The sequence below is a fragment of the Bos grunniens genome, chromosome 11 (genome assembly GCF_055505025.1).
Source record: "Bos grunniens cultivar Pamir isolate PY7600 chromosome 11, Bosgru_T2T1.0, whole genome shotgun sequence".
Taxonomy (NCBI): domain Eukaryota; kingdom Metazoa; phylum Chordata; class Mammalia; order Artiodactyla; family Bovidae; genus Bos; species Bos grunniens.
Window position 1 is genome coordinate 29,211,177 of NC_141175.1, and position 14,563 is coordinate 29,225,739.

The window sequence follows — 14,563 nt, forward strand, 5'->3', positions numbered from 1 at the left end:
TTTGCCTTGGAAACAAACGAACAGAGATCATTCTGTCATTTTTGAGATTGCATCCAAGTACTGCATTTCGGACTCTTTTGTTGACCATGATGGCTATTCCATTTCTTCTAAGGGATTCCTGCCAGCAGTAGTAGATATAATGGTCATCTGAATTAAATTCACTCATTCCAGTCCATTTTAGTTTGCTGATTCCTAGAATGTCGACATTCACTCTTGCCATCTCCTGTTTGACCACTTCCAATTTGCTTTGATTCATGGACCTGACATTCCAGGTTCCTATGCAATACTGCTCTTTACAGCATCGGACCTTGCTTCTATCATCAGTCACATCCAGAACTGGGCATTGTTTTTGCTTTGGCTCCATCCCTTCATTCTTTCTGGAGTTATCTCTCCACTGATCTCCTGTAGCATATTGGGCACCTGCTGACCTGGGGAGTTCCTCTTTCAGTACCCTATCATTTTGCATGTTCAAACTACTGCACAACTGTGCTCATTGCACACACTAGCAAAGTAATGCTCAACATTCTCCAAGCCATGCTTCAACAGTATGTGAACCATGAACTTCCAGACTTTCAAGCTGGATTTAGAAAAGGCAGAAGAACCAGAGATCAAATTGCCAACATCTGTTGGATCGTCTATAAAGCAAGAGAGTTCCAGAAAAACATCTACTTCTGCTTTACTGACTACGCCAAAGCCTTTGACTGTGTGGATCACAATTAACTGTGGAAAATTCTGAAAGAGAAATTTCTCCTGAGAAATCTGTATGGAGGTCAAGAAACACCAGTTAGAACTGGACATGGAACAACAGACTGGTTCCAAACTGAGAAAAGAGTATGTTAAGGCTATATACTGTCACTCTGCTTATTTAACTTATAAACAGAGTACATCATGTGAAATGCTGGCCTGGATGAAGCACAAACTGGAATCAAGACTGCTGGGAGAAATATCAATAACCTCAGATACACAGATGACACCACCCTTATGGCAGAAAGTAAAGAGGAACTAAAGAGCCTCTTGATGAAAGTGAAAGAGGAGAATGAAAAAGTTGGCTTAAAACTCAACATTCAGAAAACTAAGACCATGGCATCTGGTCCCATTATTTCAGGGCAAAAAGATGGGGAAATAATGGAAATGGTGACAGATTTTATTGTTTTGGACTCCAAAATCACTGCAGATGGTGACGGCAGCCATGCAATTAAAAGACGCTTGCTCCTTGTAAGGCAAGTTATGACCAACCTAGATAGCATATTAAAAGGCAGAGATATTACTTAGCCAACAAAGGTCCATATAGTCAGAGCTATGGTTTTTCCAGTAGTCATGTATAGATATGAGAGTTGGACTATAAAGAAAGCTGAGTGCCAAAGAATTGATGCTTTTGAACTGTGGTATTGGAGAAGACTCCTGAGAGTCCCTTGGACAGCAAGGAGATCCAACCAGTCCACCCTAAAGGAAATGAGTACTGAATGTTCATTGGAAGGACTGACGCTGAAGCTGAAACTCCAATACTTTGGCTACCTGATGCAAAGAACTGACGGCAGAGGATGAGATATATGGCTGGATGGCATCACCAAGTCAATGGAAGCTCCAGGAGTTGGTGATGGACAGGGAACCCCAGCGTCCTGCACTCCATGGGGTCGCAAAGAGTTGGACACAACTGGGTGAGTGAACTCAACTGAACTTAATGTCTAAACAAAGCTGTTTTCCCAAGGAAACTGTACATTTTTTAAGACTTATTCCTAGGTACTTACTACTGTCAAATTTTACATTTCAAAACATTATAGTGTTGGGAGTTCCCTGGCTGTCCACTGTTTAGGACTTGTGTTTTTACTGCTGTGGGCTTGGTTCAATCCCTGGTGGGGAACTAACCTGACCAAAAAAAAAAAAAAATGTTATGGCTGACAGTAAAGATTTTATGCTTAATTTCTACATCTGACAACCTTAGCAAAAACACATTAATTCTAATATTGTATCTGCAGATTCAGTTACTATAATCATATATTCTGCAAATGACAATTATTTTTCTCTTTACAAAGCCTTTTCATTTTATTCAAATTTCTCTCATGTTATATAGCACTGGCTAGGATCATTAATACAACATTTAAGAGAAGTATCATTAGCAGAATTCCTTGTCTTTTTCCCAATCCTAGATGGAAAACTTTCAAATACTGAGTATAAATAGGAAGTCTGTCATCCTTTGAAGGTGGGGTGGGTTGTTTAATTCTCTTTGACTTCCCAGCATATTAAATCTTCTGATTCATATCTGTAAGTCAATATATAAATTTATTATAATGTTCCTGCATCTTTTGAGAAATTCTTATGATTTGTCTCTCTTATTTTAATCTTTCAATGTGGAAAATTATACTGTATGAGTTACTAATGCTCATCTTGCATTCTTGGGATAAAATCCAACTTGTTCATGATGTATCATCCTGCTTTATATTGCCAGATCTGGTTTGCTAGTATTTCAGGATTTATAAATCCATGTTCGTAAGTCTGATTGGCCTATAATTTTCCTTTTCTGCACGCTTGACAGGTTTTTTTTAACATCAAGATTAAGCTAGCACCATAAAATGGCATGGGGAGACCAGTCTTTTTCTATTCTGTACAGTTTTAAAAATTTAAAAACTACTTCTTCCTTGAATGCCTAGTATCATTCACCAAAAAAGTTGTGTTAGACTGGAATTTTCTTGTAAGACTTCTTTTTTATTTTTTTATTTTTTTTGATTAATCAATTGACTTAACAGTAATGAACTTCAGACTTTCTATATATCATTGAATCTTTCTGATAATATTTTTCTCATTATTTGTCCATTTTGTTTACAATTTCCTAACATGAGATTGATTCCTAATATCCTGTTATGATTATTCAATTTTTCTGATATTGGTTATTTATGTCTTGTCTCTTTATCTTTTTTTTTATGAACCTCTAAGAGGTTAATAATTTTATTAGTCTTTTTAAAGAAGCAACTTTTGAGATAACTTGACCCTTTAAATTGTATGTTTGTCATCTATTTCATCTACATCAGTTTCGATCTTTATTATTTCCTTCTATAATTCTTAGAATTTATTCACTTCATTTTATGGTTCCCAGATAGAAATTTATTTTCTAATGTATGTATTCAAGCCTATATACTCCAGCCATTTTCAGAAACATGGATGGACCTAGAGATTATCATCCTAAGTGAAGTAAGCCAGATAAAGAAAGACAAGGAATCTTAAAAAAAAGATACAAGTGAATTTATGTACAAAACAAAAACAGATCCACAGACATAGAGAACAAACTTACAGTTACAAAAGGGAAAGGAGGGAACAGAGAAGTTTCAGATTAACATATACACCACGTACAAAAAAGATAACTAACAAGGACCGACTGTGTTGCACAGAAACTGTACTCAGTATTTTGTAATAGCCTTTAAGAATCTGAAAAGGAATATACACATATAACTGAGCTCTACATCTGAAACTAACAACATTATAAATCATCTGTACTTCAATTAAAAAGAAAAGGCCAATATACTCCTCTTCTATGTTTTGCTTTTAGGTGTAGTAAACAAGTTTAAATATGCAGCATTTTCATAATCAATGAGTTCAAAAGTTTCTAATTTCTATTATATTATCTTTGTTACTTAAAGGGCTTGATAAAACACAAGAGATTAAAAAAGACACACTCCCCACACTCAAGAATTACACAATTCATAGAGAAGGTAACGTACTATATTCTTAATCCTAAAATGCCACTTATTTGCAGACCTGACATTGATCAAATAACTTCCCTTAGGGAGAAATACATAACTCTTTCACTTTAATTTTAAGACACTTTCCACCTCCAAACATGCTAAAATAATTAACAAATCACAAATAGCTAAATGAAACACAAGGCAGACAGAAGTACTAAAGAAAGGAGCAAGTTATGTGCCACAAGAATGACAAAAGCAAAAATGATTATTATTTTGTTCCTTTTTTTGCCATGCCGCATGGCAGGCAGGATTTTAGTTCCCCAACCAGGGGTCGAACCCATGCCCCCTGCATTGGAAACACTGAGTTTTAAATCACTGGACCACTAGGGAAGTCCCAAAAGGAATAATTATTCATGAACAAGCACTGGGAAAGATTCATAAAGGCTTCATGAAAAGGATCATATTAAAAGACGAAAAGGAAAGTTAATCACAAGTATAAAGCAAGGCTTTAAAAAGGAAAATGCAAAACTATATATCCCAATTTTGCTAAAAATTTATAAAAAGGTATTCTAAAGGAAAAATGTTGGCTAGGGCTAAAAGCATAAAAGGATGTTTGTGGAACAGTCTGTGGTCTAGCGTGTTAAAGTACAGAACCGGGAAACTGTTGATAAGTTTAAAAAGTAGTTTGGAGCTAGATTAATGGAAATGGGGCTTCTGTGGTGGCTCAGATGGTAAAGCATCTGCCTGCAACGCGGGAGACGCGGGTTCCATCCCTGGGTTGGGAAGATCCCCTGGAGAAGGAAATGGCAACCCATTCCAGTATTCTTGCTTGGAAAATTCCATGGACGGAGGAGCCTGGTAGGCTACAGTCCATGGGGTCGCAAAGAGTCAGACACGACTGAGCAACTTCACTAGCAACCAGAATAGTATAAACTAACCTGGAATTTTGAAAGGTAACCAAAAGAATAAAAAGAAATAAACTGAAGAGACTAAAGGCTTACAGAGTTAGTGGGAGGACATGGGAGAGGCTGAACAAGTATAGCAGAGATGAAGTGAACATGAGATAGAATAACCAAGAATTGGCAAGTCACTGAAAGTGGGCATAGAAAAAATTAAGACTTAAAGATGACTCTGAGGATGAAGTAAAAAATTTCTAGCTCAAGTAGAGAAGGAAGTTAATAGTGAAATAGGGTAAACAGTAAGATAAGCAAGTCTGGGAGAAGTGAGCTCATTTGGGGACATTTTCAGTTTAAGGAATAGCAGGAACATACACATGGTAATATTTTGTACAAAAGTAGTAATGTGTTACATGTTCAGAAAAGAATCCAAGATGCAGATGTAAACTCACTTGGTGTACTGGCACAGGAATAATAGGTGAAAAGTGAAACCAGTTAAGATTCTCCTACAGAAGGTATATAAAGCATCTCTATTTTTCCAATACAGAAACTGAGGCTCAAAGAGGAAAGCAAATTGGTCAAGGTCACACAATCAAGTGGTAGAGTAATAAGGCAGATCTGACTCCAAAAGCATCTAGTCACTAAACTAGACTGTCATTTACGTTTCACTGATATACCGAGGAAAAGGAGACCGACAAAAAGCAATGAGAAAGATGGGAAAGCCAGGAGAGTAAAATATCACACAAATGTAGGGGAGAGGAGTTTCAGAAAGTTAGACATACAACAAAGAATTAAGAATGAAGAAAAATAAGGATGGAGAGGAAGTCATACTCTGGCACTGAGTTATATAAACTACTGAAAAAGAATCATGGAGGCAGGGCTTAAAAAAGCAGTGTGAGATAGAATATAAATTCTCAAAGGGATCAATTGAGTAAGAGGGGAGCACAAGAGAGAAAGTTTTTTAGGATGAAGAGGCAGACTAGTATCATAGTGGTTATAGAAAAGGAGGTGGCAGAGGGAAAAAGACTGAAAATATAAGACTAAGAAACAATGGATGGCATATATAGTCATGCAGAAGGACTGAAAGTCTATAATCAACATAGTACAAGGAATAGGGATTTAATGGATGAGAAGTGAAACACAGAATGTGGAAAAGCTAAGAACTCTGTAAGATTTGAAGAAACAAAAACCAATTTTCCTAAGCAAGATCCTTTATTAGCACATAAAATTTTATAACTATGTAACTATCTGAATAAAGGAGAATTATTTCATCATAGTCCTGGTGAAGCACAGGATGAAGCACAGAAGACAGAGAAAAGCTTCATAGTGAGAGAATGATATAAACAATCAACACGTCACTTGGGAACAACAATATTAATTCTAGTAAAGCCCTTCTTATGAAAGTGATTTTTACATTTGTAGTCATAAAGGAACTAAATGTTGTGGCTCAGAAGATTAGGTAAAATGACCTGATTTCTTCCTAAAAGTTTTACCTGCTTTTAAACTTCTCATCACTCCAAAGATAATCAATTCTTTATAGACAAATATATGGTAAAATGTGGTTTTCTGTTAGGATTACCAACATAGAGTTCACTGGTGAACAAAACAAAACAAAAAAGCAAAAAAGAGCTTTCTTATAGAACGGAAGTGAACATAAAAATAAATTTTGAGAAGATCAAAGTTGATAAAATTAATAGCAAAATACCTTGATGTTTTTAAGTCAACAAGAACATGAGCTGAACATGAGGAACAGGAGCAAAGGCATTTATAGGAAGTAAATAATAGGACCAGCATCAAAAGTCTAAAAAAAATAAGCAACAGTAAAAGGGAGTAGCAAATATACACAGGCCAGAAGCATTCTCTAAATCACAGTCCTATTTAGAATCTAGTAAGGCAGGACTATGGTACTCTGTGACTCTTCAAGAAGGACCCAGAATAGTCGTAGCAGGGGCTTTCATAAACTCCCAGTTCAGTTCTTTTTAGCTTTGTTCCATCCCTCCATGTGCCTATCATTTCAGCTTCACAGTCCATTTCACAAAGGGCTGCTTTTGCCAGGTCTCTAATCTACAGCAGCTCTGGGACAGAAGCGTCCATGAAGCAAGGATATAGCTGGGGTAAAACAGGAAAATAATGAGAATAGCCCTCTTCTACTATCATTTGTATTTCATAGACAGTATTAACATCCTTTTTCATTAAGTAGGCTAACCAAGACAAAAAATTCTGACTTTAGAATTTCAGAGAGAACAGAATGTAATTGATACAGAATTCCTCAAAACAATATAAAGAAATACTTAGTAGCATCTTAAAAAACCCTCAATCATGTAAGTCGGGACCTTCTCCAATGCATTAAACACATCTCCTACATGATCTGAAGAAAAAATTTATCTACAGCACAATTAAATGAAACTGGAACATGTATTTCATTAATAAGTACAGTTGACTCTTGAACAGCACAGGTATTAGGGGCACTGACTCTCTGTGCAACTAAAAATCTGCATGTAACGTTACAGTCAACCCTACACACCCACTATTCTGCACCTGCAGGACTGAATCAACCACAGACTGTAGTGCTGTAGTACATCTTTATTGAAAAAGATTCAAGTACAAGTGGACCCACACAGTTTAAACCAGTGATTGTTCAAGGGTCAGCTGCACTCTACATAGTTAAAGCAGTACTCTTATACTAAAAGTGAAAAAACAGCATGCTTAAAAGTGGGTCTTTAGGAGTACAGAGATATGAAGGAATAGAATAGGAGGTGATGTATTATCTACAGACATTCAAATGTAACCTTTAAATCTCACTTTAAAAACATAACAAGTGCCACATTATTAGCTTAAGAAAAATACCTTCCATCTTTCACTACTATTAAAGTAGTAATTTTCACACAAATTAACTTCACAAAAAATGTATTTTGCTGGTCTTTTCTAAAAGTTGTACTGCAGCAACGGGCAGAAAATTTACTAAATACTGATGCCATTAGGTTTTAAATACCAATAGATTAAAATACTATAAATGTACTAAATAAGGCTGAACTAAGTCCTAAGTGGAAAATGTTAGCTGTACATTTCTCAACATTAACTAATTAAATGACTAACCTTGTAAGGCAGGAATGGCAAATAGGTTTTGTCTTACATGCTAACAAATGGTTTTATTTCTTAAAGCACTGCATTAAGAATTCTGGGCTATGCTCCATTAGAAAGACGCTATGATTCACACTATAAACAGACTAAGAAAGTTTTTGAGAATTCTAATGCACATTTGTCATCCCTGTCATTAAGTTTCACAAAAGATACTGCTTTCACCTATTGGCACCTGAGTTCTAAATAATTTATTGCAGTGTAGGATTTTAAGGCGTGTTGATTTTTCTCACTCCTCGGTATGACAATCTACTTTAGACCTTTTAAATCTATCCAAATTTCCACAATTAACCAACTATATACCTGGCATGCCGGTAGCAAGACCCTGACCAAAAGCCAAAGTTGGATTTGCTGCTGCAAGTGATTCAGCTTGCTGCCCTTGCTGGCCCTGATTGGGAGTAAGAGGGCGCTGACCTGCCCCAGCACGGAGAACCTACAAAGGACAAATGATTTCCTTAGAAACGATATTAGAAAATAACAAATTAATTTATCTTGGACAACTTTATATTGCAGATAGCCTTTGGGTATTCTTTGAACATATTTACATTCAAAGAAATGTCAGTTTACCATTAAAAAGTACAAATTTATGTAATTCAAGAACATAATCTATTAAGCAACATGGAGATTTTAGAAGGTCTTCACAAAAAATTATTTCTAGTATTTGTGCTTTTTAACTTACCAAAGTAGCATTAAAATGAGAGAGATATTTGGGGGGAAGGGCAAAATTTCAGATGAAGAAAAAAGTTTAAATTTTGTAATTTTCTAAGACTGAAAACTATAAATTAAATATAATGACTCAATTAGTCTCTTACAAGACTGTGATGCAGAGTGAAAACTTCAAATTTAACCAGGTTTTTAGGATTTAGAAGCTTTAATAAAGTGAGCAAAATGCTGCTTTTAACTGTAAAATCTTAGCGTGACAAAAGGAACAAAGATTTCATCAAAAAATGTGAAAACTTAAGAATGGTCAAACTTTACTACTTCATAATACACAGCTCTTCTTGCAGTGATAATACACAACCATGATACACATTAATTTCACAAAGGGAAAGACTTCAACAGTTCAGGACAAGGGGGATTCATCTCAAGTCCAACCATGGAAGCAAGCATCATGCCACAAGTACGGGTCATGTTTAGGCAATGTGATTTTTTTTATTTAGCAGAAGAAGACAGATTTTAAGAGTATTAAATGGTGCTATGGCATAATCTACAAGGACTGAGTCAAAGGACAGCTTTAACAGAACATCAACATAGTTTAAAAAGAAAATTCAACTGCCAAGTAACAAACACTGTACTTGTCATTAAGTTGCTTCTTTGGTATAAATATGATAAATGTGACAACCAGAATTCTGGCATTTTTATCAGAATTTCTTTTTGACATTTACTTACAAAAATAGCTTCAGGAAAGCAGAAACTGGGAAAAAAATCTTCAAGATAAACATTTTCTGTTTTAAGAAATTAAATCTAACCTTTACTGAAAATATTTCATCTTTCCTTGCTTAAAAACAAAGTACCCAGTAACCTCCTTTTTCTGGTCAGAAATATATTAAGTTAATATTTAAAACAGTAATTTAAATACCCAGAAGAAAATGAACTGACAATCACTTTAATAGAAATACTGTGAGTACACTTTAAGAAGTGAAGAAAAAATTAAAAACTGTTAAGACATTTCAAGACAGTTTCAAAAATGAAAATGTAGAAGTGGAATACAACTAAATATTCAAATTCATATAATTACAACTAGCGGGAAAAAAAAACCGTAATACTTGTGTATCAACTATATGATAGGTACTGTGCTAAACACACTGGGAAAATTAAACAGAGAAAAAACACAGAGCTTGAATGCAAGGGGCTCATACAACTTCAAAGACTGTTTAGGTATTATTTAATGAAGGCAAGCCTATACCTGTTGCTGTCCAGGCTGAGCTTGTGATGCTGCTTGTTGATTTGCGGTGTTGTTTGCCGCAGCTGCAGCTTGCTGCTGAAATAAATTGGCTGGATACACCCCCCACGGAACACCATAATACTGAGGTGGAACCACTGCCGGACCTAAACCCCACATCCCACCCCCCCAAAAAAATAAAAAAAAAAAGTCACTACATTTTATAGAATAAGGTTGGTCAGTTACTATTAGATCATAAAAAAGGAACAGTGTATAAGACTTAGAGTAGATGTTCTTACAATCCTATATCCACATGGAATTGCTTTCCCCTTTCCCAATTCTACTAGAGACAAAGTCTACCAAGGCATGAATTATTAAAAAAAGAAAGTATTCAGAGGTGACAGCAGTGGTATTAATGAAAAGATATGAAGCTAAACTCAAGAGGGACAAATGAACTGACAGGGTACTTAATCACCTTTTCAACATCTATTGAATACTAGTTTATGTACTTGACACTGGCAAATAGGAACATTAGACAACATAAAGACTTCCTATATTCAATTCATCACTCTTTTTAAAAAGGAATTTTTTTAACTGAAAACATTTTTGGCTTTTAATTTGTAAACTGTAACATAAAACTAGGGAACATTTTGGTACTAAGCTTGCTAGAAGTATATTTTATTTGTAAACAGAATTTTAAAATATTTTTCATATCTGAAACAAAATTAGTTACAATTCTCACAAAGCAATTGAAAATCACATAAAAATAAATGAAACGTCAGTGCTTATGTGATTAGGAAACTGGAACCAGTGAGTTAAGACAAGAACGAACTATATTATATAATCATAAAGGGACACAGGCCTAAGAAGGCAACTCAGGAAAAACAGAGGAAATTCTTGCTCTATCTACTTTATCCAAGATAAAATTTAATTTCTGGTCAGTATGTAGTATCACACAAAATAAGACCTACCATTAAATTAATAATTAACATGTCATGTTTCCTGGCTGATAAAACAAATATGTCCTAAATTCCATTGATATGATTTTAGTGTATCTGGTGGTGGTGATGGTGTAGTCACTAACTGGTGTCCGACTCTTGAGACCCCATGGACTGTAGCCTGCCAGGCTTCTCTGTCCATAGGATCTTCCCAACCCAGGAACTGAATCTGGGTCTTCTGCATTGGAGGCAGATTCTTTACCAACTAAGCTACGAGGGAAGCATTACATATTAGTGTATCTAACATGTATTTTAGAAAGTCAAACTCTTGGTTTCACTTTGTTTTAGAAGAAAATGAAGTCCAATGTAATTGAACCACTAACATGAAAAGCTTCAAAAAAAAAAAAATAATAATTCTAAAGACAGTTTAAGCAAAATCTATAATAAAGACTCTTAAAACATAAGAAAAGGATTTATGAAGAAAGGATACACTGTCACAACAGAACAAAAGAATCAGACATCCAGCTAGAATTTCTCTGTCCAGAAGTAGCCAGAAGTTACCTGTGGCTAAACAGTTGAAAGTTGAATAGCCTGAACTGAGATGTGTTCTAAGTATGTAATACATACTTACTATGGGGATTTTGAAGACTTAGCACTAAAAAAAAAGTACCTATCAATAAAAACTATCAATAATCAATAGTTAAATCAAACAGATCACTGAAATTAAGTTCATGTTTTTTACTTTTATAATATGGTTACTAGGGGGGGAAAAAAAAGCTTAAGTTACAATCTGGCTCCCATTCTATTTCTACTGGACAGTACTGATCTCAGAAATTCTAAGTAAGTCCAGAATGCCAAGAATCCTTATCTTGAAACTAATGATCATTTAAAGTTGCTTCTTTCAGGTTCCATAGATTCACAGATTAATGATTCTCTGTATTTAAGATATACCAGCACTTTACATATTAACATCCAGTTAAATGGTACTAGGAAAGCTCACATCCTTATGGAATCACAGGCAGATCTACACCAGAAGAACTCATTGTGACAGGTTAGTGTCAGTTGGCTAACTAAGGGATCCAGCAAGAATTTGAAATTAACATTTTTTCCCACATCTTAAAATTCTTGTGTATTAAAAAAAAAAAAAAGGTCCACAGATACCTAAGAAACCCACAAATGCCTAAGAAAAAAATACCTGTTCTGCAGGCATGATAATAAATAACTACCAGAAGCGGATTTAACATTAATTGATCAGTGGTAATTCAGTGAGTTTATCACTGACAGCTTCAAGTTACGAAAAGTTAGTCAATCAGCAGCCTCAAACAAGGAAACAGAAACACACTTCCACAGTTGATATATCTCCCTGCTCCTGTCTTGGTAACCAACATAAATCATGCTTAAGACTAATTCATTCCTGTCTCTATAACTGACTCAATGTAAAACAACTTCTCCCTCTAAACCCTAGACAACAAATCACTTTATTCAATAATATTGTGCCAAACCAGTACACAAGTCTTCCTTACTTAAATGGGAAATACAATTTGGTTTAAAAAAAAAAAAAATTTTTTTTTTTTTAGCTTTAGTGCAATACAATTGACACATGACACTGTATACTTTTGCTTTTTAGTCCAGATTTTGAGTGGTAGTTATCAGGCTTTGACATTTACTAATATATTCTTTCCAACTCAATCCCACCTTTTCATCCCTCAGCTTGCCTGTTTATTCTATTACTGCTAATTAAACTTTACTTTTTAGATACTCATTCACTCAAGACTGAACCTCTTTACCTTGTCCTATTCCTGACATGGGTGTTTACTATTCCTGATCTGGGGGCAGGTGCGATAGAGGCTCCTGTGAGTGTCCATCTTATTTTCTGAGAAGTAACTTTATTTGCATTGTCTCTGTGGGTAAATGGGATCAATTACAAGAATAAAGATTTGCTAATGCAAGATTTTTCAAACTATAAAACTAAAATGTAAACCAACTATGCACAGGAGGAAAAGAGTTATTAGACTTAGGTTTTCTCCTGTAGCATTATAGTTGAAAAATAAACTAACTCTGGAAACTTCATTTCACTCTGGATATATGTTTCAGTTTTCCCTAGGAACTTCAAATTGCCCCAAAAGACAAAAGTAAAGCTTACCCCAAAATTAAAACTAAATCCAGAACAAGAAAACAAGTATGAACAGTAAGTTACCTGCTAATGTAGCTGCTGCAGCCAATCCTGCTGCAGTATACGGATCAGTCCCTGGAGGAGCAGCACTAATAATATATGGATTTGGCACAAATGCAGCTGGAGCAAGGCCTGCTGAAAATACACCAGCTGTATTTGAAAGAGAGAGAAATAATAAAAACATAAGCATGACTTTCTTCATTAGGAAAAAATTTCTATTCTGAAATTGGAGTTGGGGAGGACAGAGTATATGATAATTCTAACGCTTATTACCTAAGTGACCTTGAGCATGTAACACAACCTGTTGCTGGGGTTCTTCATGTATGAAACAGGTATATAACCAGTAATTTCTGTTCAAATTAAATATAAATGATTGTATACTACTAGCACATAACAGGAACACAATAAATGTTTACAGCTAGAACTACTATTGTTCAATAGTGGTTTTTCATTTAATCTTTATTAAGTCAACTATGAGCTAGGGGTTCAAAACTGAGGAGGACAGATATGATCTGCCCTCACAAATCACAATCTAGTCAGAAAAACAAGTAGAATACAGTGTAAGTGCGATGAGCACAGAGAAACAGGATATCAAAGAAGCTTTTGGTAGGATGGTATGGAGTTGTGGTAAGATAAAACTGGAGCCATAATCAAAATGGAGACTCATGAAGAGCTTCCTGGGTCAAGTTAAGCAGTTGGGACTTTACTCTGAAAGTAAAAGGAAAACAGTGAGTTTTAAGCAGGAGAATAAACCCACTTTTGAGTCTAATATATGCCAAAATAGACTTGGTAAAGGAGGCTAAGGAAGATTTATGCTAGAATTTCCTCTTCTGGAAAGTAAATGTGAAAAGTACAAGGTAGGAAATAGCTAAAGAGAATATGTTTAAAGTTAAAGGAGCTCAAAAATGTTGAAGTTGAAAAAGATGGTGGGGGATGGATATAGACATAAAAAGCAAGTGGACATAAAATAACTTTTATGCTTACTATATTATAGAGATTTTCATGTTTCTGGACTGTGATGCACAATGTAAATATTATTTCTCATGGACCTAGCATCCACACACGCAAATGCCACAAACAAAAATCTCAAAAAAATGTTTACCCTTATGGAATTTTAAGAAATAATGGCCACAACCTACAATAGTGATTTCATGCCCAGGCCATTTGAATAAAACAGAGGGTTCAATTAAATCCTTGCACTATTTAAAAGATCATTTGTTCAAAGCTGCATTCTTAGCTATGCCCTAGATCAAAGGCTTTCGAGATTTCCCTCTAGTGCCTCTACTGTGATTCAGCTCAGTTCAGTTTAGTCGCTCAGTTATGTCCGACTCTTTGTAACCCCATGAACCACAGCACACCAGGCCTCCTTGTCCACCACCAACTCCCAGAGTCCACCCAAACCCACGGCCAGAGTCGGTGATGCCATCCAACCATCTCATCCTCTGTCATCCCCTTCTCCTGCCCTCATTCTTTCCCAGCATCAGGGTCTTTCAAATGAGTCAGCTCTTTGCATCAGGTGGCCAAAGTATTGGAGTTTCAGCTTCAACATCAGTCCTTCCAATGAACACCCAGGACTGATCTCCTTTAGGATGGACTGGTTGGATCTCCTTGCAGTCCAAGGGACTCTCAGGAGTCTTCTCCAACACCACAGTTCAAAACCATCAATTCTTCAGCGTTCAGCCGCCTTCACAGTCCAACTCTCACATCCATACATGACCACAGGAAAAACCATAGCCTTAGACTAGACGAACCTTTGTTGGCAAAGTAATGTCTCTGCTTTTGAATATGCTATCTATATTGGTCATAACTTTCCCTCCAAGGAGTAAGCGTCTTTTAATTTCATGGCTCCAGTCACCGTC

General features: G+C 35.6%; 1 protein-coding gene across 34 annotated transcripts in view; it reads right to left on the reverse strand.

The window, feature by feature from the left end:
• Window positions 1–14,563, reverse strand: part of PUM2 (pumilio RNA binding family member 2) — a 116,321-nt gene that overhangs the window by 42,700 nt on the left and 59,058 nt on the right. For 28 of the 34 annotated variants that reach the window (XM_086325669.1, XM_086325667.1, XM_086325655.1 and 25 more), the window contains 3 exons: window positions 12,729–12,854; window positions 9,618–9,760; window positions 8,015–8,144 (listed from right to left, as the gene is read on the reverse strand). In XM_086325669.1, the coding sequence (XP_086181795.1) occupies window positions 8,015–8,144; window positions 9,618–9,760; window positions 12,729–12,854 (399 nt within the window). The remainder of the gene's footprint in view (window positions 1–8,014; window positions 8,145–9,617; window positions 9,761–12,728; window positions 12,855–14,563) is intronic. The other 6 variants (XM_086325676.1, XM_086325672.1, XM_086325673.1 and 3 more) reach the window with 1 other exon arrangement.